Raw genomic sequence first — 22546 nt, 5'->3', positions numbered from 1 at the left:
ACCCACAGTCAGATAAATAAATTGAAGAAAAAAATGAATAATAAAGAAATAGAAAAACCTCATAATAGCTAGATTCCTAATCCAAGTAATCAAAAGTTTCACAATAAGATATAGTTTTCTTTCCTAATGGATATTATATTGGAGAAGTATAATAAAAAGTACCTCATGGATAAGGAAAGATGTATTTTCACAAGGGTAATAGGTACGAAGGATCGTTTGTGGATGGATTATATGAAGGAAAAGGAGTATATTACTATTTAGGAGGTAATAAGTATACAGGAGAATGGAAAAATAACTTAAGGGAAGGTCACGGCATGTATAAATGGGCTAATGGTACAATTTATATAGGAGAGTATTTCTAAAATGCTAAAAATGGGAAAGGCACTCTTAAATTTCATAATGGTGAAAGATATGAAGGATATTTTAAAGACAATAATTTTAATGGGAAGGGAATTTACTATTTTACAGATGGTGTGAGATTTGAAGGAGAATTTGATGATGGAAAGGCTTTAAATGGAGAATTTTATTTAGCAAATGGCTTAAAATCAGAAAATTAAAATTTCAGAAAAATTCCTGATCATAAAAAACACATAAACACTTAATTATGATTTATTTTTTTTAAACAGAATAAATAAATAATTTAATTTAATAAAACTATAAATAATTCTAATAAAAATATTTAAGAATATAAAAATGAATATTTAATAATTGTGTATGTCTAGCTGGTTTAGATAATCAGGAATTTAATAAAACTAAAATTTCAGAAAAACCCCTCATCATAAAAAAGGCCTAAACATTGAATTTTAGCTTATCAATATATACTAGAGTAATTAATTTAACTTAATAAATTTAAAAGTAATAATTTCTAATAAAGCTTTTAAAATTATAAGAATGAATAAATAATTGTTTAGCATGTTTAAACAAAGAGGGATTTTAATATAATTAGATAGACGCTAATAAATATCATCTGTTAAATATTTAGTCAAAAAATCGTTAAATTTTTGGCATCATTATCCCTCTTTGCATAGTTAAAAAAGACATAAAACAAGCAAATTTACTATGGAAATTTAAATCTTAGGATAAAGCATTTAACTTTTAAAATTAAATTAGTAAAAATCATCCATGACCTAAATTTTTATTTATCCTAATTACATAAGGTAGTCTAACTAAACAGCTAATTATTTTTAAATAAAAGACAATCAAATCAATATCATAGCTCTTTTGATTAAAGCATTACATAATCGATAATATCAATTAACCTATCAAATAATAATAATAATAATAAAAATATATTTCTGTTTATTTAAAATATTTTTTTTATTAATTATTAAAATTTATTACTGTTTGCTAATTGCTTCACTAAATATTTTCATAATTATATTTTTAATGCTATCATTTTCGCTATTTCAAAAATAAAAAGATAAATAATATTTTGTTTACATATTTTAAAGTATTTTTTTTTTTTTTTTGTCTTAAAGTCTTTTTTTTAATTTATTTTCTTCATTCTTTTTTTTATCTATTTGATTTCAAAGTGCCTTGCAAATAGTATTATTCGTTTTGGCACTGCCCCTTAACTAATTATTTTAACAAATTTAATAATTCAATAATATTATTATTTTAGGTGTATCTTACTTAAAGGGTATTGATGGATTTTTAATTATATAAGAAAAATATTTATAATATTTTGTTTAAGTTGTTTAAAAATCTCAGAAGTATCATATCAAGTATAAATTGTAATCATTAAATAATGATATTAAAATATAGCCAAAAAATTAAAGCCATCAAGTTAAAAATAAATTAAAATAATTTAATATTTACCATAAAAAATAGAGACAGAAACATTTTTTTTTTTTTTCTTCATATTTATATATTAAAGGAGGGGGGATTAGAGGCTTATGGTTAGCTAAATTTTAAGTAGAAACAATAATAAATATTTTAAATAAATAGGCAATTTAGCAAAAAAAGGTAGTCAAATTACAAGATAAGAGAAACCTATAGCTATTTTATAAAAAAGATGGATTATTTAAATAGAATTTCGTAATTAAAAAAATTACTTTTATAGGATTATTTAGTATATCAGTGTTTTACTTTGCTTTCCCATTTTTTATTAGCCCGTATAAAACATATAGGAGAAAATTAACTCATTGCAACAATAATGAGAATCCTATTTAACTTTTTTTTATAAACTATTTTAACTTATTTAATTAGACGATAATAATATTATTTTAGGTTCATCTTACTTTTAATTATATAAGAAAAAATATTTAAAATATTTTGTTTAAATAGCTTAAAAATCTAAGAAATATCATATCAAGTATAAATTGTTAAAATTTATAAATGATGTTAAAATAGAGCCAAAAAATTAAAGCCATTAGTTAAAAATACATTAAAATAATTTAATAGTTACCAAAAAAAAAAGAGACCGCGACATTTAATTTTTTTCTCCATATTTATATATTAAAGGAGGGGATTAGAGGGATATGGTTAGCTAGATTTTAAGTAGGAATAATCATTAATTTATCAATAAATATGCAATTTTTGCAAAAAAAGGTAGTCTAATTACAAGATAAGAGAAATCATATAGCTATTGTATAAAAAACATGGACAATTTAAATAGAATTTCATAATTTTAAAAATTACTTTTATAGGATTATTTAGTATATCAGTGTTTTACTTTGCCTTCACCTTTATTATTCGCCCATATAAAAGAAGTATTTTTTTAATAATTAAATTTAATAAGAACCTATAGGAAAGAAAATTTATAACCTAGTTATGTTATCATATTTAGGTAAAAAATTGAAAGTATTTGTCAAATTTACTTAATTAAATTAAAAAAAATAAAATAAATAAAATAAAATTATTTATTTATTTTTTTACTAACAAAAAATAATAAATATATTTTTTTAATTTTTAATTCATTATTATAATTTTTTATTTTAGAATAAACATAAATTATTTTATTTTATTTTAATATTTAGCAAATTAATAAAATTTGTTGGTATAGCCTTTTTTTCATCATTGATCATCATTAAATTATCCTCCTCTAATTTCCTACAAATTGAGGAAATTAGAAATATCTTCTAAACAATCTTCATTAGAATTTGATATAATTTCTGATTAGTTTTAGGCTTATGCTTTATTTATAATAAATTAATTATATTGCTATTTTTATTTTTTTATAAAAATAAAATTACATGTATTATTGAATTAATTATTTAGGTAATTCACATTGCAAAAACCTTCGTATTCTAAATAAAAAATATTTTAAATTATTTTATTTTATTAATAAAAATAAGTGGAAAATATAATTTACAATTTCTTTGGATAAATATATTAGATTGATTTCCAAATTAATTAGTTTCATAAGATTAGCATTGTTCATCACCAAAATTTTAATCTATATTATGAAAAATTTTCTAGATTATGTTAAAATAAAAATTTTAGAAATCTTTACTAGGTAAATAGTAACTATTTTAATTAGCTTAGAATAGTTGTTCGCGCATTTAAGCTTTATTAATAAAATATTAATTTATATCGTGATTTTGCATTTAATAAAATACTATTATTTTGAGATAGAGCACTTTCGGTGGAATCGAAGTACTCGTTTAAGGAGGAATCTAAATTAATTTAAAAAAATATTTTTAAAAAAAAAATCTACGAATAATTAATTTTTTAAAGTAATAAATAAATTACCCTATTAATTTAGAGATTCCTAATATTAGTTTTGGGTTTGAGCCTAATATGGCTCAGCATTGATTTTTGTGTTATAGCTATTTTATTATTTTCAATCAATTTTTATGTCTCGCATTTAAGTAAAAAAAAAATTATAATATATAATTTAATACTTTTATAGGATTTTTTGGTTTTCTTTAAAAAGACTTTAGAAGCGTTTGCACTCGGGGTAGAAAAAGTTAGTACTTCTGTTACCCTTTCCCTACCCCTCTAAATCTATTATTATAGGGTCCTTTCTTAAAAGTGAGATAAACTCTTTTGGCTTCATATTTAAGAAGTTAGTCCTTTAGGTGTCATCTTTCATTTTCCTTAAAATTCTATCTAAGATTGTAAATCTTAGATCATCAGTAAGATACTATCTTCTACCTTTTTCTATTATTTTTATGAATATTTAAAACAAATTAATAAAATAATTATATGCTACTTTGAGGGCCTGTGTAATTTTCACTGGTTATTCTATGCAAGTGAGCTTTAGAAATTCCAAACTCATTTATAATTTCCCGTACAGATTTTGCGTCCTATATACAAAAAGGTTTATAGTTTGCTTTGTTAAGCTATAAAATATAAGCAAATGAGGCTAATAAAAAGTAATACTTTTTTAAGCTCTTTCATCTTCTCTCTATTTTTTAGAGATGCCTCTGATCCTAAATTAGAATTAAGGGTCCAATTTTTTTCTTAGCCCTTTTTGATTTAACTTTTTGAAGATTTTAGGTCTTTCATTTTTTCTTTTTTTTCTTTTTAAATTATTGGTTGAAATATTGTTTATCTTAATCTTATTTTTTCTTGTAAAAAGATAAAAAGATGAAAGAGCTTTAAGTTATTTTTACAAAAGCAAAAATTATTTTAAATAGTAAATGAGAATTGTTTATACAAGGAAAAAAAACTAAACGAAAATGCTAAATTCTGATAAATAAATATTAATTCTACATCATAGTTGTTTAAAAAATAAGTAAATAACAATCCTTGTTTTATGAGCTTTTTTTGTTTTTCACATAAAAAAAATAAAAGTGTTTTATTTTAATGTGATACTCACTAAGAAACACACATAAAATAAATATCAGCCTAACAAATAATTTATTTCCTTATTAATAATAATACCTCCTAAAAAATCAGACTAGATTGATTTTTTCTTTAATAAAGCTTCTATTAAATTTAATTATTATTAAAATCCCTAACTTTCATTTTTATTATGAATCCAGTTTGTTAGCTTTGTAAATTTTAAAAATGCTTAAGTACTGATATAAATAAGGAAAAGTTGATACTTTTTGCAAGATAATGCAATTAATGATTGCGAAAGTTAATTTTAATCTTTATAAAAAGGCATCAAAAGTTTAAAACTTGATCTAGATGTCTTTTTGATAAAAATATTTAATTATATTTTTAGTGTATTAAATATAAAATAATTTAACTCATGTTTTTTGACTATCCTTTTATGGTCTTTGTAACGGTTTCTGAGGCTTTATATTTTTACATCAAAAATACCCTTTCCCTACAAATAATCTTTGGCACATTAACAAAAATCTTTGAATGATTTTATTTGTCTATTATTTATGTGCCACTCCACTTCAATCATTCTATTAGGACCAGGCTTATCTTTACGAATTATATTTTTGCTAGTAAGCTCATATAATTTCCAATATTTAACCTTCTTTCCTTTAATGATCTATAATTATCTTTAGACCTAAGGCATTTTATTTTCCTCATACTTAATATAAATATTTAATCAAACTAATTTAATAAAATAATAATTATTATACTAGATTTTTAATTAAATCTCTGTTCTCTTGAAGAAATTTTTAATTCATAGAAATAATTGAAGTGGGCCCTTTTTATATCAGTGTTTTCCTTTGCTTTAAGTTTTTTTTTCCAGATTTTATTTTTTGATATTTTTCAAATTAAAATTAATTATAATGCTAATTATGCCTGTTTATCCATAAAATTCTAATGAGAATGTGTTTAACTATTGATTCAAAGCAATTAGATAATTTCTAAAAGTGCGCCTTTTTAGAAGTAAATTATTCAAATTTTGATCGATAAATTATAGCAATCAATTAATAACAATTAAGAATTTTTTTTTATTGAATATGCTTATAAATTCTAAAGAAATTTTAATTAAAGAATTATCTTGTTTCTGAATTTAAATTAAAGTTTAATAGACATAATAAAACAGAGTATAAAAAAATAACACAGAATTAAAAACTAGATTGTTTTATACAAAAAATTAAATAATCATCAAAGTATCAATCATAAATCCAAATTATGTAAGTGTAGAGATCTTCAAAAATATTTTAAAGAAATTAAATTAAAAAAATATTCACTTTAATTAAATTTTAATTATTTATAAACTCTTCAATAAAAAAGACCAAACAAATATCATAGCTCTCTCAATTCATAATCAAATGAAAGAACTAAAAATCCATTGAAAAATTAGAAATTAAATAATACAAATTAAATTAAAAACTTGAGTAAAAAAGATGATAATAATTAATTTCAAAATTTATATAAAATATCATAAAATCTATTTTATTTATAAATAAATATTTCATAAATAAAATTAGTTAAACTAAATAAAAAATCTCAAAAACTATCTCTTGTAATAAAATATCTACTTATATGTCAACTAAATTAACTAATAATTTGGATATCTAACAAAAACTAAGTCTAGAATTTAAGTATATCACACATAATTAACTGTTTAACATGAGGTGAGAAAAATAAATAAAAACATATCATGCTCTGATGACAATATAAATAAATTAGCCTAATATAATCAGAATTTAAATTTCTTAAAATATATCTTTAAAATTCCGAATCTTACAAAATAACTAAACTGATTAAATAAATTATTTAAAGTCTATGTTAAAAATTAACCATAAAAATATTTTTATTTCATTAGAAAATAGCTTTTATTTTTAAAGAATTTGTTTGAATCTAACAATGTTGTAGATAATGCTATATACTAATTTTAATGAATTTTCAATGAATGGATAAATATAAAATAGTTAAAATTACATGAAATATATATATTAAAAATACAAGTAAGTTATTCCTTAAATAAGTTAAAAATATAATAAAATTTATTTGTAAAAACATGGTAAAAAATATTGTTGAATTAAATTTTAGAAAACAGTTTTCTAGTAGTAGTTAAAAGCTATTTATTTAATCATATTTAATAACTTTAATAACAAAAAAGTTGCTTAAAATTTGTTAAATAGTTTGATTAATGGTAATTTCAATAGATTATAATAAATTAAGCATAAAAACTTTAACTGAATATATATATCAAAAAGCCAATTAAACAATCAAAATAGTAATTAAGATATTAATTAAAAATATTATTATTTAATACATACAAATAAATGTTAAAAACTCTTTGGAAAAGATATGACTCGTTTACTATATTATCATTCATTTGCCTAGGATTGATATTCGGCTTGAATGGCTGTGTTTAAAGTAGCATACTGATTAATTTTTATACTCCTCAAATTATCTGTTAAAAGAATAATATATATAAATCTCATAAGTTTGAATAGAAATAGTAGATAACCCATTATCATTCTAAAATAATCTAAAATTCATCAAATTAAAAAATGGAAAAGCCCACTTTTAACTTAACTTATTAGTTTGATTCCAGAACAGATAAATGTAATCCTTGCTCAGAATCATTTCATGGGAAGTATTATTTTTATGAAGGGTATGATTAAATTGAGAGCATGGTTTAAACTTTTTCATGGTATTGTAATTTAGAATATTAAAAATTAATTGTTTTGAGTATGATGGCATCTGGCTTGTTCTTAGGGTTTTTAACAAATTTTTTAATTGGTGACTCATCAAAAATATCATCTAATGATAAAAACGATATCTATGGTTAAAAAAGTATGAAATAAATTATATTATGTTTATTCATTTAAACTGTTGCCTTGCTATGCGCGCCTTTGGTTCAGTAGTGGTATTAAGCAGGTATTATACTAGCACTATGGAATTTTGGATAATCATTTTTTTACTCTTCTATTTATAATTTTATTGGATAGAAATATGGTACTTTATTAGCAAAATACTCTTCTACAATATATCATACTATATGGTCTTTTGTGATGACTGGATTCTTAATCTTTGTTCGTTTCTTTGCTGATTGGCATCAAATTATGTTTTACTTTAATGGACTTCCACAATTATTCTTAATTATATGTTTGACTATAGCGTTCTACTTTTAATATAGATTATTTTAATAAGCCAAATCCTAAAAAGACGAAATACCTAAGTAAACAAGTATAAGATAACCAAATACATAGGATTTGTAAGCCAAGCACTATTATTATTTTGATAGTGATGTTGCAGAATACAATGAAGATTATGATGCTGAAACAAGAAATTAATAAACTTTTATACTTAGTCGCTTTTAAACTGAGGATTTTCTGTTAACATTTTAACAGACAAATTAATTTGTTAATGAGGCAGAAAGTCCTCTAGAAGGAGGATCGAAGAATTAAGACCATAGCAAAGTTTTAGATAGCTACCACACAAATGAAACGGATGGAACTAAAAAGAATATAAAACATTCAAAAAGTAATATTTATGAGAATTTAAAACAAAAATACATGCACAATGATATAACACCTGAGTAGCTTAAAAAATAGTAAGAGTAGTTCATTATGAATAGTGATTTAAATATTATTGATTAAGCAAATTATGCTAATAATACTGTAAATAATCAAATGCAAACAGTAGAAAACGAAGTTAAAAGCACAAAGTAAAATATACATTATAATAGCTAACTAGTAAATAATACTATTGAGCGCTAAGATTCAGTAGGAAGCTCAGCTAAAAGAGAAATAGCAAGCTTCAAACATCTTAAAGAAGACGAACTATAGAATCAAAACAGTTTTAGGCACTAAAATAACAATTAGACAAACAATACTAATTTAACAAATTCTAATAATCCTTCAATTGCCTTCAAACAGGATTAGTCAGATGACTTTGAAAAATAAAAATATAGCTAAACTATGATTCCAACTTCTTAAAATCAAATAACCAATTAACTTTCTTACTAGACTTTAGTCCAGTTGCAGCCAACTACTTAAATTTAATCAACAAACATACAAACTATAAAACAAGAAATGAGGGTAAGATGGCTTTAACTGAAGAGAGATCCCTCTTAAAAATTAAATATAATTATATTCTTGACTTGCTGGGTTTCTGCTAATATCGCAAACTACAGCTTATATATATCGCTTGTTTTTATATAAGGTGATGTCTATCTAAAGTTAACTTTAATCGTTCTCATAGAAATAGTCTCTAACTATATTGCAAGTTTTATTCTTATCAATTTAGATTTGAAAAAAGTTATACTCTATTTATTCTTGATATCAGGATCAATGTGCTGCCTGACTTTTTGGATGTAATAATTTTCAGAAGGATTGATATTTCCTATAATTATCACCAAGCTCTGTTTAGAATTATTTTTTCCTATAAAAACCTACTTCCTATAATTTGTTTTACATAGTTAATATTTTAAAATTACTCTTGGACTTGGAGATACCTTAAGCACATTCCTACAAGCCTTTATGCCCTTATTAATATATTTTTCTTATATAAACAATGGCTATTTTATTGCCTACATAGGACTGCTTCTAATTTTCTGTTCTTTTATGATAACACAAATTGAAATGATTAACATATATGGATTAAATTAATAATTTTCTGTTATATTCAAAGAGGATAACAAGTAAAGCAATATGAGCAAACTTGCAGAAATTATGGAAGTTGACTCAGCTGCAGATGTTTCTTTGTATTCCATAAAATGAATTCAAAAATCATGATGCCTTTCTTTGATATTATTATTATTATTTTAAATTAATTTATAAAATAATATTCATAAATATAGTATAAAAAAGTTATGTAATAAAAATGAATTGTATAACAAATTAATTTTGTGTGCTATTTAAAGTTGTTATTATTTTCTATTAAAGAAAGATTCAAATAATTTCCTTTTAATATTTTATCTATATTGCTCTAAAATTAGTTAAAGAGGTTCTTTTTTAAAAGATTGTTTTACACACCTTTAAGGACTATAATAGGAAACAATTAAATTTCTGTTAAAAAATTCAAAAATTATAAATTAATATATTCAAATATTATAAATCGTAAAAATAGTGGAAGCAAAAGCAATTAAAATTTGTTTAAAAGTAGAGCTCTTCAACAAATAAATAGATAATAGATAAAAGGTTAAAGATAGACTAGATATTTCAAATATTAAGAATAAATAAATGGGTAACTGTGCTGCTTGCGAAGATACATAAGAATTTGATCAAAACACAGAAGTCAATCTCTAAAAGAAAAAGAGAATCCAAGAAAATTTTTAAAACATGGAAAAAGAATAATATGATGAAAATGAATTTGGAAAAGAAAATGTATTTTAAAATAAAGAAACTGAAAAAGTAAAAAGGTCTGGAAAGCATGACGATTATCAATCTTTAGCAGGCTCAAGAGTGGATTAGTTAAATTCTTCAACCAAAAAAGAAAGGTTGAACCCACTATCTGCTTCAAAAGGGTTTTAAAACGGTTAATAATAATCAGTGAACAGCAACAGATAGTCAGCAAATAAATTAGATGAAACCGGTGATCACATTCCACCTCATTTAAATAAATTAGATTAACTTCCTGATTTTTCAAACGAATTTACAAGAGAAGTGCTGGAAAAACTTGGCGAATTCGTATATGACTAAGATGAAGAAGAGTCATTCCTTGACCTACCATTCTTTGGACCATGTGAAATGGAAAACAATGCGTAATTATTAAAGATTTTATTAATAATTTGACAGTTAATAGCAAATAAAATAGTTTATTTTTGAAATAAAAAGCCAAGCTAAAAAAATGATTTTATTATCAGCAACTAAAATAGATTAAATTAATTTAGAGATTTAAAATATGTTTAGTTTAATAAAAGTAATAGAAAGCAGATTTAAAAAAATTTATAGATCGACTTGATTTATTTTAATGAATTTTTTGAAAAGTTAATTCTTTATCAAGTTTTTTATTTAGTTAATGTTTAAAAAAATAATCATATAAAGAATATTGAGGCAATCTAAAACCTTTCTGATTAATATTCTAAAATCTATAAAATTTGCATTCTTTTTTTCTTTTTTTCTCTTTTTCTAATTTTCTTTTTCACTTTTAAAAAAATATTTATTTATTTTTTTTTGAAATCAAAAGTTTTTACATCGGATAGTGGAAGCACGGATAGAGATGGGGAAGAGGTAAATAAGTATGGAGTGATGGGTCTTAATACGAAGGTTATTGGAAAAATGATATGGCTAATGGAAAAGGTAGACTTATACATGCAGATGGAGATGTCTTTGAAGGAAATTGGCTAAATGATAAAGCTCATGGCAAAGGTGTTTATATTCATAGAGATGGAGCTAGTTATTCAGGTGATTGGTTTGAAGATAAATAGCATGGATTTGGAGTCGAAAAATGGATAGATGGAGCTAGCTATGAAGGAAATTATTTTATGGGTATGAAGCATGGGCATGGTGTCTTTACTTGGGCTGATGGTAGTATATATAAGGGAGAATTCTAAAATAATAATATAGATGGCAGAGGAAGTTACAAGTAAGAAAATATTACACTTGATGATATAATAATTGCCTAATCATTAATTTATTTAACTTAATTACTATAATATAGATGGGCTGATGGTAGAGAGTATGACGGTACTTGGAGAGACAATAAAATGCACGGAAAGGGTGTTTTTACATGGAAAGATGGAAGAAAATATATAGGAGAATATATAGATGATAAGTAATATTAGCATAATTATTCAATAATAACAAAAATTTCTTTAAAATAGAAAACATGGATTAGGGGAATTTTACTGGCCAGATGGTAGAGTGTATAAAGGATATTGGGAGAATGGAAAATAGCATGGAAGAGGATTTTATAAAGGTTCAAACGGTAGAGAAAGAGAAGGAGAGTGGAAAGAGGGTAAAAAAATTAGATGGCTTGATGAATGATTGGATAGATAAAATGAAAATGTTTATCTATCTATTACTTATCATCTATCAATATCCTTAAGTTATCCCTTTAATTAATTTATATATAAATGTTTTTATTGCATTTGAGTTATTTATATTTTATACATGTATGCATTCTAATTTAATGATTTATTTATTAAAAAATTAAGTGTTTATCTCATTATTAATATTTTTGTTTGATTATTTTTTACATTTTAATTTTGTTTTTGAGGTCGGTCGAAGAAGTTTTTTGATAATTGAACCAATTTTAATACATATTTTTTTCTAAGTTTTGAATTCTTCCCTTGTGTATCATATTTAAGTAAAACACGATTTCTATTTTTTAAGGTGTTAAAATAATTTTTCAAAGTAAAAACAATTAAGATATAATCTTCTTTGTCTGTTGTTGCGTTTGAAAAAAGGTTTAATATATCTTAAGTCTGAAAGACATTTTACTTAGTTAGTATATATAAAATAGCCTTCCATTAAATAATTAAAATATATGATTGATTATTATATAATTTATAATTACATAGATACTTTAAAGAAAAGTAAATTAAAAAAATTAAAATGAGAAGAGCATTGCCTTAATAAGTAAATTTTATCTTGAATAACCAAGATAAACCTTTAAAAGAATTACGTAATCTAACTGGATTATCTGTTTCTACTATTCGTCGAATAAAACTGAGAAATATATATCCACCTTTGCGATCTCCTGGTAGATAACATCGTTTCAAATCAATCAATGAAGTTTATAATCTACTTTAATAGGAAGGAATCCCACTAGACTTTCAGGATAAAAAATTTGCAGGTACTCTACGAGCTACTTTAATTAATTATTTTAATGACCCTAAAATTAGTTTAAAGTACTGCTATTATCTAAAAAAGAAACTAGAATAATTCTCATAATCTCAAGATTAGTCTATGCACAATTCTTAGAATTAAAATCCTACTCAGATTTAGGGTTCACCTGCTTATTCCGTTCTCTTATCTTCTAACCATAATAACTCCTAACAACAAAATATTTAGCTTAATTAGACCCAATATACCCATAATAACCAAATTTATTCAAATAATGAATAATTTACTGCAACTGGCTTCAATATTCACCAAGATGATATCTAATCTTATACTAGTTATTCAGATTAATATTTTTAAGAAAACAATAAGTAAATAATTTATTAAATTTATTAAGAATTGTAAAATATTTTAAATTTTATAAGCTAACAAGGCTTGAATTTTCCTTAATTTGAAAACGATGCAAATTCAAATAGCCAAAATAATTTTTCTTATGAAAGCCCGCAATTTGAAGTTCCTCAAAATTTATTGCCAGAATATGAGTAAATTCTTATTAAATAATTAAAGATTTAAAAAAAAAATAATAATTTACTAAAAAATAAAAGCTATAGTGAATTATCAAATCATGATCATCAAGAAATAAATGGTTTATATTCAAATGCCTAAAATTAGACTTTTTCTGAAAGCCAGCAATATCCTCAACTCAATTTATCAAAATAGGGGTACATTTTTATTAAATAATTCAAGATTTTTTAAAAAATAAATAATTTACTATAAAATAAAACAAATGCTTTAGTGAATAATAATCAAATGATTAAGATGAGGAAAGTTACAATTTTTTACAGTGAATTATTATCTTAAGTAAATAATTTAGGATAACTCAATACTCATAAGAAAGTACTCATGTAAATTTTCATAATATGTATATTGATCTATTAAAATAATAATTAATTAATATAATATAGTACTGGTGAATTCTTGAAGTCAGAAATAAAGATAGATAGATACCTCTTTGAAAATTAAAATCTTAAATTTATTAAAAAATATTATTGATTTTCACATTTATGTTATGTTATTCAAACACAAAAATATTCATATATTGAAATTTATTATTATTTTTTTCTCCCAAAGTATTAAATTAGTTAAGATATGACAATAAATACATACTTTTTATTAATTATTTTAAATGTAAAAATAATTTTTATTATTTATGCAGATATTTACAATATATTTTTTTAGCTAATTTGTTTACTAAAATTTATTTTTTTGAAAACAGGTTGAAACTAGATTTTTTGTTATGTTAAAAAGTAATTTTGAATTTTTTGGAAATAAAATTTATATTATTTTAGTTTATTCAATTAAATAAGCTGAAAAAATATTTCCACAGCAAGAAACTTATTAAAAATCTAAATATTTATTGAATTTAGATGCTGTTAAGAAATAGTATTTCAAAAATAAAAAAATCTTATTGATAAACACATAACTATTGTGATTTTTTTTCTTGAAAATGAATAAAAAAAGTAGAAAATTAAAACAGTTTTTCAAATGCAACACTGTAGAGAGAGAAGATTGCTTAGTCATATAAAAATGTATATAAATCATATTTTACATTTACAAAAACTACAATCTTTTTTTATAAAATTTTTCTATTAAAAATAAATCATTTATTTCAAAATAGATTAATAAAAAAATAAAATTTTTTAATTAGTTTAATTACTAGATTTGTTAATTTTTTTAATTTAAATTTAGTAAGAAACTAATTCAAAAAAATTTAATTGAATATAAACCTTAGTAGAAGTTGTAATATCAAAATTAAATTTTAACCTAGATACTAAGTGGTAGTTTATAGTAAAATAAATATTTTTGATCGTAATTATTCAGTATTTTAATTTAATATATTTGAGAAATTTAATATTTTAATTATTTTATTAAACAAATTTATTACCTATATAAATATTGAATAAAAATCATTGATAGATTATTTTATACTATTTTATATATAGTTTATTTATCATTCATGTATTGTTCAATTGCATGCACCATAGGTTTTGCAAGCAGAAGCAACTGCAGGACAAGACCAGTTACCTTTAGTACCAACACCACCAGTGCAGTCAACACAGCTAGTACCGCAGTTATGAGCACCTTCTTATGCACTGTCACAAGTAGCACCAGAAAGGGCAGCCCAGAAAAGAATACCTCTAATTGGTTATCCATCCTTTTGATATGAAAGAGTTGGGAGTAAATTTTACAAATCATCACAAGTATTAACCAAATTTCTAGCAACAGTGAATTAGTTAGGGGGTATTTTGTGATAGTCCCAGAATTATCTATTATCAGGAGATAATTCAGGATCATAAACCATTGCATTTACCCAGTTTAAGCTATCAAGGTTTTCAAGAGCAGCTGCTTCAACATTGAAGAATGCACCAGGGGATGCTCCAGTATCCATGGTCAAAACAGAGTAGAAATTGACATCATCCTTAGGAATAATTTATCTGTATGCTTTGATAAATGAGCTGATCCATTCTTTAGCAGCACCACTATCTGCTTCGCAATCAATTTCAAAACCAATATTGTACTTTTTAGCCATATAGGCAGCATTTTAGGCGACAGTCTAAGGATTAGTTTATGTAAAACGATTCTAAAAGTCCCAACCACCAACAGAGAACATGACGTAATAATTAGCATTAGAGCTAACTTGAGCAATAGAGTCCAAAAATTATTGTGGGGGAACATTTGACTTTTCTAATTCAACAGGATCCAAGAAAGAAAGGATAGCGATGTTAGAACCACCATTAATAACCCATTGGGGAATACCGCCCTTGAGTTGATTTCTTTCATCAAAAACGCCATCATATATAAAAACATAAGGACCAAATACCTTGGAAGGAATACCAGAGGAGCTCATGACATATTTACTTTATTTGTACATGAGATAGCCATTAAAAGCCACTAAGCTTACTGCAAGCAAAAGTGTGAGTGATAAAAAGAATTTAGTTCCCTTCATTTTTAAAAATAAGCTTTGTTTTTCTTTGTTTGATTAATTAATTATAAAAATTGATTAAATCAGTTGAATTTAATTACATGACTTAAGCAAGAAAATACTCAAATATTTCATGAATACAGATAAAGAAAGATTCGTATAAACCGATTTTTTTGTTTAGATTGTTCTGCCTTATTACGACTTTTAAGAGTTAATTAGCCATACAAGCATAAATTTTTATAGGATTTACGATATTTTAAGCCCAAAATTTGTAAATTGTAATATATTCTTAGATCAATCGGTGATAAAAAACTAATTTATTCCCTTCTTATGAAATAAAAATTATTTGGTTTATAAATGTTAAACAGTAAAATGAATAGAGTATTAAAGTTTGTATAATACGTATATAATTTAGTAATTAAATTATTGAAAAGCATCTAGTTTAAATCTAAATGTAAAATACAATCATGCAAATTTAGATCAAATAGATAGATAGATAGATAATAAAATAGTTTGATGAATTTCTTTTTGAAACAAAAGTTTAAAAAATTTAAAAATATAAAATTGCAAACAAGTATAATTATTATTAAAGAGAATTTACTATTTTTCTCACCAATTGATAAGATTTTACCATAAGAAATGTATTACTTACAATCCTAATAATTTTTAAGAAATAAAATTCATAAATTCCAAAAAAAATAATGAGTAACCACGTGATCAAATTTACACAAATTTTGTATCGAAAATTTATATTATTCATACAACTTTTAAATGAAAATTTAATGAATTATTAAAAATCTTAATTGAAATAAATTTATTTTAAAAATTCTTAATTAAATAAGTTAGATTGTAATAATTTTATATTTATAATTTATCTTTCTTTACTAAAAATAAATTTAATTTCGTACAAATATATTTAAATTAATAAGTTAAAAAATAAAAATAAAAGAATATTTACATATGTCAAAAACTGGTTAAATTTATCTATTTTTAATTTTCTATATTTGGCAAAAATCAAGTGAAAATCAAATGTTTTTTGAAGTTTTAATTGAATGTAATATTTGTAAAATTTTAATATATTGTCAAAAAATTAATAAATGTATCAATCATTTATTTAATCTTCTCTCACTTGTTTAATGTATTAATATGTTTTTGAAGGATCCGATAAACATCTTCAATTGAAAGAGGAAATAAAATGCCAAACATTTTTAAATGTCGATTCACATATTTTATTACTTAAAACAAAATAAATTCTTATCTAAAATTTGGTAAGGATTTCTATTTCTTTTATATATTTTCCTTCTGATTATTTTTTATCAAATTTTGTTGCATCTATGACATTTAAATTATCAATATTCAATATTTATTGATAGTACTTTTTCAGTATAGACTGAAAACACATTTAAAATAAAATATTTTTTAACATTAAATTTATTAACATTCAATTATTTTTATGAAGGATTGTTTCACCTATAATTCTCTCGTAAGGAAGCTATTTATGTATTAAATTTAGTAATATGCCTACAATTTCATAGCCAGTCGGTATTGTAATTCCAGAAGGTTTAAAATTAACTTAAAAATTCTAATAGTGATCAGTCTTCTAATGTTTAAAGGTATTTTTATGTTACAATTTAAAGATTATTTTATTTTATGTCAATAACTAAATCGTGAGGTCGTTTTTCAGGGTAATCTTATTCTTATAAATCTTACTTTAAAATTATAAATCTTAAGTTAATTCCATCAATCAATCTAAAATTAATTAAAATTTATCTTTTTAAAATTGGATTTTCTAAGTTATTCTATAAAACTGTTTTTCTTAGGTAATCTTTATGCCATATAATTAAATTTATTTCTTGTAATTTTAATATCTATTTTATGTTCTATTTTATCAGGTTTTTTTCTTCATGTTTTGAAATTTTTATTTTTTTAATAAATTTCTGCTTTTTTAATTCAGTATGTTTAAAAAGCATCAACTAAGAAAAGAGTAGAAACATTTTTTTAAAAAAAATTATTTATTTTATTTGTTTAAACTAACTATTCTTAAATTTTTGTTATAGCTATTTTTAAAAATTTTTTTAAAATATGATAATATTTATTGTTATTATATATCTTAGATATTATAAAACTGACTGAAATATATATCTAAACTCAAAATTAGAAATCATAACCAATTTAAATAAATAAATTATTCTTTAACGAAATTAATTTATTTTTTAGTAATTAAGCATAGTTAGATAATAGCTAATTAGATCAACCAAATATTTTGCAAACACCATATATTTATCAATCAATAAAAACTATTCAAAAATATGAGTGATAAAAATTTTTAGAGAGATGATTATTTACTTTTAGCGTAGTTAGCTCAGTAAACAGAGAGATTCAACGAGATGGTAGAATTTGTTGGAAAGTTCATTTAATAAAATGGATAGTTAACATAAGAAGAAAGAGCTATTGTTTCAGCAGCATATAAAAATTTAGTTGGAAATAAAAGAGCAGATTTAAGAGTGTTAACTGCTATTGAATAAAAAGAGTCTCGCAAATAGCAATCTTAAGAAGTTACCAACAATCTATAATACATAAGAAATTACAAGCAAAAGATAGAAAAAGAATTACGTTTATATTGTTCTGACATAATAAACACTTTAGATAATACTCTTATTCCTAAATCCTAGGATGATGAATTTGCTTGTTTCTATTATAAAATGAAAGGCGATTATAACAGATATCTAGCAGAGTTTTTAGTTGATGATGAATATAATAAAGCAGTAGAATCTTGTTAAAATGCCTACAAAGATGCAAATAATAAAGCTTAATCCTTAGATCCAACCAATCCCATCAAATTAGGTTTATTACTGAACTAATCAGTATTTTATTATGAAATATTGTAAAAAACTGAAAAAGATGGTAATTTGATTATTTTATTTCACATTTTTTCAATTTATTTTTAAAATAGGATTAGCAGTCAAAACAGCTTAGGAGGCTTATTAAAATGCAATAGCAAATATAGATAAAATAAAGGACGAGCATTATAAAGATACAGCCTTAATTATGCAACTATTACAAGACAATATAACTCTATGGTCTACAGAATCATAAATAGATGATTAATAAAATATTGAATGAAAATGAAGCAAAAATTCAAAACGATTCTTATTTATTTGATCAATTATTTAAAAATTTGTTAGGATTTATAGAGAGTACATACAAAAGTATTTAGTGAAAAATATAATTTTAATAATTAAAATAAGCTCTAAACTTATAAATTATTGTATATTACAGTAATCAAAATAAATTTTGATAATTAGCAAATTCAATTAATTTATTTATTTTTAATTTAAAAAGTGGTTTAAAATTAAATTAGGTTTTTAATCATTTAATTATTTATAAAATAAATATATTAATATGATAATTTAAGATTTGCAATTAAAGAGTTAGTTATTGTTATTAAAAATTATTTGTTTATATTGCCTACAAAGTTGATATTTTTTCATTTTGATGTTACTTTTTTGCTAGATTTAAATATATTATTTTTTTATAAATTATAAAAGCACTTCTATTTTTATTAAATTGAGTTATAAGTTGTTTATTTTTATTGAAAATTTTAATTAAAAATCAATATTTAATTTATTTTTAAAAGTAATTGCTGTTAATAACATTTAAAAAATTATAGTTATTTCGATATCATTTATTTAAAAAATAATAAGCACTATTTATATTTTTTTTAAGCGAAACTCGAAAATTAATTACTTGTTTATATTAAAAACTTAAATTTAATATTATTGGTTGGATGTTGTTAGCTTTTTATTTTTTATACATTAATAAATAGAATTTACTTTATAAAATAATATTGCCTTATTTAATTTATTAATATAATTAGCTCAGGAATCGTATGGTTTATATTAAAATGTCTCACGGTGGATTAAATGATTATTTAAATTTAATTTAGTGTTATTTTGATAGGAGTCTAGATCAAAAAATATACGAGTATTTTGTTGCATTAATTAATTTTATTATTTATCAAGATTATCTTCTTAAAATTTATTCTTTCGTTTTGTTTAGATTTATGTTTCAAATATTTTTTATAATTCTTTGTATTTCTCCGAATTATGACTTGTGATTGAAAACACTCTTTAACGATATACAGGTATTACAGTTTTAATTGTTTTATTATCTTGGTTACATATTTTTATATTTGCTTCTTTTAAATATAAGCTTGTAATACTGTATTCAGTTATTTCTTCGTTATATTTGTCTTTCACTTATTAGATGATATCTTAATATAGTAATACAGTTTATGGATTTTTAGCTTCTTTGAATTAGTTATACCTATCAATTTAAGAAGAAATAAAATTTCTAGTTTCCTTTGATAATTCAATTTTCTTTGCTGAAGTTTGCATTATTTCTTTAAACTCTTCTTTTCTTTCAACTAAGTCTATATCATTTTATTCCTATTAGCCTTCAAGTTATTTATTAATATCATATAAAATATCAAAATCACTTTGATCAAAAGACTCTTTCTTAACTATTTAGCTATCTAATATATCAGCATCCTTTATTGTTTCTTAATTAATTAAACTATTTTTCAAGATTTTTTTAATGGTTTTTTGAACATATAAAAACTTATTGTCTGTTTTAGGTTATTCATTTTAAATATCTTCAACTTTATGTACTTTAATTTGTGGAGGCACATATTAATTTTAGGATATAGTAGTTTATTATTTATTATCAACTATCTGTAAAGTAATTATATTTTGTGGTTCCTGATCTTATTTTTTTTCTTAAATATTCGGTGTTTAATTATTTTCGTATAAAGAATTTGTACGAGAAAAAACAATATCTTTATTTTGATAATCACTTTCCATTATATTTTGATTAGCAATTTGAACTTATTTTGTAATTTAATTTACATTAACTAATTACTGAGTTAAACTTGGCATTTCATTTGTTTTACTTTTATGTCCTTTAAAAGATGTTATTATTGAGCCTGACAATTATTTTTAGCAATATGATGGAAATGATTCAGCATCTTTAGATTTATCTGTTCTATATATATCAATTATTTATTTATCGCTTATCTGTTAATTGTTTTATGCATTCAGCCTTTCAATATAAGACTTTTTAGTGAATTAAATTTAACTTATTTCTAAATTAATATCATTGCTTTAATAAAATTATATGTTTTATTTTATTTTTTCTATCAAATTTTTCAGTTAAAATAATTTAGCTACAAATTCTAAAATGACGAATAAGAACATGAAGATAAATTAAACTATTTCTAATCCGTTTACAGCTTATATTGTTTCGTCTGTAATTAATTGACCTTGATTTTGTGGGAGCTGGTTAATTAAATTATCAATTACTAAATAATTTGCTAAAGTAAAAATTAGCAAAAGAAAGAATGATATTTGAGATAGAGTTTTTATAATCTTAATATTTCTAGAATCAACTATAAAATAGCGATATGATATTATAAAATACATGAAATAACTAAATATTATCACAGATATTTATCCTTATTTCGTTCCTTGCATAAATACAAGAATAAATGATATATATATCTTGAAATAGAAACTGATTAAAGGAAAAAAACTATTTATTTTTTAAGAAAGCTATTTACATTCAATGTGTTTAAGATAATCTTTTTAGTTTTAAGATAAAAAATAGCAATACAATAGATCGACTATTTCTTACAATGATTTTTAGTTACTCTCTTAATCTTCACTGCTTTCGTGATCTTTTAGCAATTTTCTTGATACAAATAAGATTAAATAAATCATATATATCAACATTAAAACACCAATAATAAATGATGTAATACTCTAACCAGAAGATTATAAAGTATACGCTAATCTTAACTGACTAAAAAAAACCAAAAAAAATAAAAGTAAAGTTATTTTATGATAAAAAGATATGATATTTCCAACTAGTAATGCAAATTTTAATTGCTTTTTTCTAAGGAACATATAATAAAGTAGCCAAAATATTATCAAAATAACTATATTCCAAAAAGCTTAAGCAAATATATTCTCACTGATACCAATTAGAGATAAATAAATATTAGAATCACTAGAATAAATATCTACTCCTATGGTACTGCTTTATGCAATATCATAAGGATAATCCTGGCTTACAGTCCAGCCCCTTAAATTTTTAAAATAAAAGCAAGATAAAAGCCTAATAACTTCATACAATCTTTATGGTAATTTAATTTCTGCAACTATAATAACAAAAACACCTTAAAGTGAGTTGAAGAAAATCAAATAGAGAGGAAATATTCGAAAAAAATCCATCCAAGAGCTATTTTACATTTAATTAATATTCTTACTTAAATCCAAGCTAACTAATTAAGGTAATTAAGTTCCAAAATTTATTTCTTAATAAAAATCACCACTCATTTATTTATTAGTTCTAGTTTGTACTTGACTCTATTTTGCTACAACTTTTATCACCATATCTTTAAAAGCATCTTTTAACTATATCTCTATCCAAATTGTAGTTTATTATAGATCACTAAAATATCTATTTTCATCGAAATTATTTGAATTTATTTGCACTTCTATCAATTTAATATTATAATTTTCTGCAAAAGAATCATTTAATAATTTAAATTCTATTTTTATAAATCCTTGAAATATGCTATATTCGAGTTAAACTAATAGATTCTTGTTGTTACTTTACTATTATTGAGCTATTTTTTCAGTAAAGCAAAGCTTAACATAGCTTAAAAAAATAATAAGTAAAATTATATTGTTAATTTTCATTATATTTTTATAAGATATTTATTTGTTTTACCTTTTTTAATTTCTTAATTTGGCAAAATAATTAATTATTCTTTTTTAATTAAATAATTTTTAGAGTGTTTAAATTTTCTTAAGTTCTTTGAAATATAATTTAAGTATAATCTAACAAAAAATTAACAAATTATTTTTTTTTTTCATGTCTTTTTATAAAGTTAGTAAAAATAAATAAGTAAGTAAGTCATCATAATTTGAGATCAACTTGTCAATTGCGTAACTTTTAA

At 22.3% G+C, this 22546-nt stretch overlaps 10 protein-coding genes across 10 annotated transcripts; 3 read left to right on the top strand and 7 right to left on the bottom strand. All coding sequences in view use genetic code 6, as the record gives it.

Moving 5' to 3' along the window:
- Window positions 1-982: 982 nt before the first annotated feature.
- On the bottom strand, window positions 983-2125 carry TTHERM_000566758 (hypothetical protein; the record flags this gene model as incomplete). The annotated part of the gene is made up of 6 exons (XM_012799195.1): window positions 983-1174; window positions 1238-1259; window positions 1342-1401; window positions 1819-1903; window positions 1979-1998; window positions 2055-2125. The coding sequence occupies 6 exons, from the start codon at window positions 2123-2125 to the stop codon at window positions 983-985; spliced, it is 450 nt and encodes a 149-aa protein (XP_012654649.1).
- Window positions 2126-3015: 890 nt separating this feature from the next.
- Window positions 3016-4452, bottom strand: TTHERM_00566730 (hypothetical protein; the record flags this gene model as incomplete). Its single annotated transcript, XM_001022074.3, has 9 exons — window positions 3016-3134; window positions 3195-3248; window positions 3314-3397; window positions 3455-3508; window positions 3561-3617; window positions 3694-3770; window positions 3846-4104; window positions 4157-4250; window positions 4327-4452. 9 exons carry the CDS (start codon window positions 4450-4452, stop codon window positions 3016-3018), a joined length of 924 nt encoding a protein of 307 aa, XP_001022074.1.
- Window positions 4453-4761: 309 nt separating this feature from the next.
- On the bottom strand, window positions 4762-5892 carry TTHERM_00566729 (hypothetical protein; the record flags this gene model as incomplete). Its single annotated transcript, XM_001470905.2, has 4 exons — window positions 4762-4939; window positions 4995-5437; window positions 5490-5655; window positions 5792-5892. 4 exons carry the CDS (start codon window positions 5890-5892, stop codon window positions 4762-4764), a joined length of 888 nt encoding a protein of 295 aa, XP_001470955.2.
- Window positions 5893-8755: 2863 nt separating this feature from the next.
- On the bottom strand, window positions 8756-9529 carry TTHERM_000566728 (transmembrane protein, putative; the record flags this gene model as incomplete). Its single annotated transcript, XM_012799194.1, has 1 exon — window positions 8756-9529. The coding sequence occupies one exon, from the start codon at window positions 9527-9529 to the stop codon at window positions 8756-8758; it is 774 nt and encodes a 257-aa protein (XP_012654648.1).
- A 262-nt stretch (window positions 9530-9791) lies between these two features.
- TTHERM_00566710 (MORN motif protein) lies at window positions 9792-11744 on the top strand (the record flags this gene model as incomplete). The annotated part of the gene is made up of 4 exons (XM_001022072.3): window positions 9792-10519; window positions 10945-11343; window positions 11419-11532; window positions 11582-11744. Exons 1-4 carry the CDS (start codon window positions 9999-10001, stop codon window positions 11742-11744), a joined length of 1197 nt encoding a protein of 398 aa, XP_001022072.2. The 5' UTR covers window positions 9792-9998.
- A 570-nt stretch (window positions 11745-12314) lies between these two features.
- Window positions 12315-13390, top strand: TTHERM_00566700 (hypothetical protein; the record flags this gene model as incomplete). The annotated part of the gene is made up of 4 exons (XM_001022071.3): window positions 12315-12913; window positions 12968-13084; window positions 13148-13264; window positions 13339-13390. 4 exons carry the CDS (start codon window positions 12315-12317, stop codon window positions 13388-13390), a joined length of 885 nt encoding a protein of 294 aa, XP_001022071.2.
- Window positions 13391-14568: 1178 nt separating this feature from the next.
- On the bottom strand, window positions 14569-15588 carry TTHERM_00566690 (glycoside hydrolase family 18 protein; the record flags this gene model as incomplete). The annotated part of the gene is made up of 1 exon (XM_001022070.4): window positions 14569-15588. The coding sequence occupies exon 1, from the start codon at window positions 15547-15549 to the stop codon at window positions 14569-14571; it is 981 nt and encodes a 326-aa protein (XP_001022070.3). The 5' UTR covers window positions 15550-15588.
- Window positions 15589-17834: 2246 nt separating this feature from the next.
- On the top strand, window positions 17835-18648 carry TTHERM_00566680 (14-3-3 family protein 14-3-3 beta/zeta; the record flags this gene model as incomplete). Its single annotated transcript, XM_001022069.1, has 2 exons — window positions 17835-18429; window positions 18479-18648. 2 exons carry the CDS (start codon window positions 17835-17837, stop codon window positions 18646-18648), a joined length of 765 nt encoding a protein of 254 aa, XP_001022069.1.
- Window positions 18649-19403: 755 nt separating this feature from the next.
- Window positions 19404-20675, bottom strand: TTHERM_00566670 (hypothetical protein; the record flags this gene model as incomplete). Its single annotated transcript, XM_001022068.2, has 1 exon — window positions 19404-20675. The coding sequence occupies exon 1, from the start codon at window positions 20460-20462 to the stop codon at window positions 19404-19406; it is 1059 nt and encodes a 352-aa protein (XP_001022068.2). The 5' UTR covers window positions 20463-20675.
- Window positions 20676-20731: 56 nt separating this feature from the next.
- On the bottom strand, window positions 20732-22463 carry TTHERM_000566669 (transmembrane protein, putative; the record flags this gene model as incomplete). The annotated part of the gene is made up of 2 exons (XM_012799193.1): window positions 20732-20971; window positions 21027-22463. The coding sequence occupies 2 exons, from the start codon at window positions 22461-22463 to the stop codon at window positions 20732-20734; spliced, it is 1677 nt and encodes a 558-aa protein (XP_012654647.1).
- Between the last annotated feature and the right edge of the window lie 83 nt (window positions 22464-22546).

This window comes from Tetrahymena thermophila, assembly GCF_000189635.1.
Source record: "Tetrahymena thermophila SB210 genomic scaffold scf_8254495, whole genome shotgun sequence".
NCBI classification, from domain to species: Eukaryota; Ciliophora; class Oligohymenophorea; order Hymenostomatida; family Tetrahymenidae; genus Tetrahymena; species Tetrahymena thermophila.
This window is presented reverse-complemented; position numbering and strand designations above follow the sequence as displayed.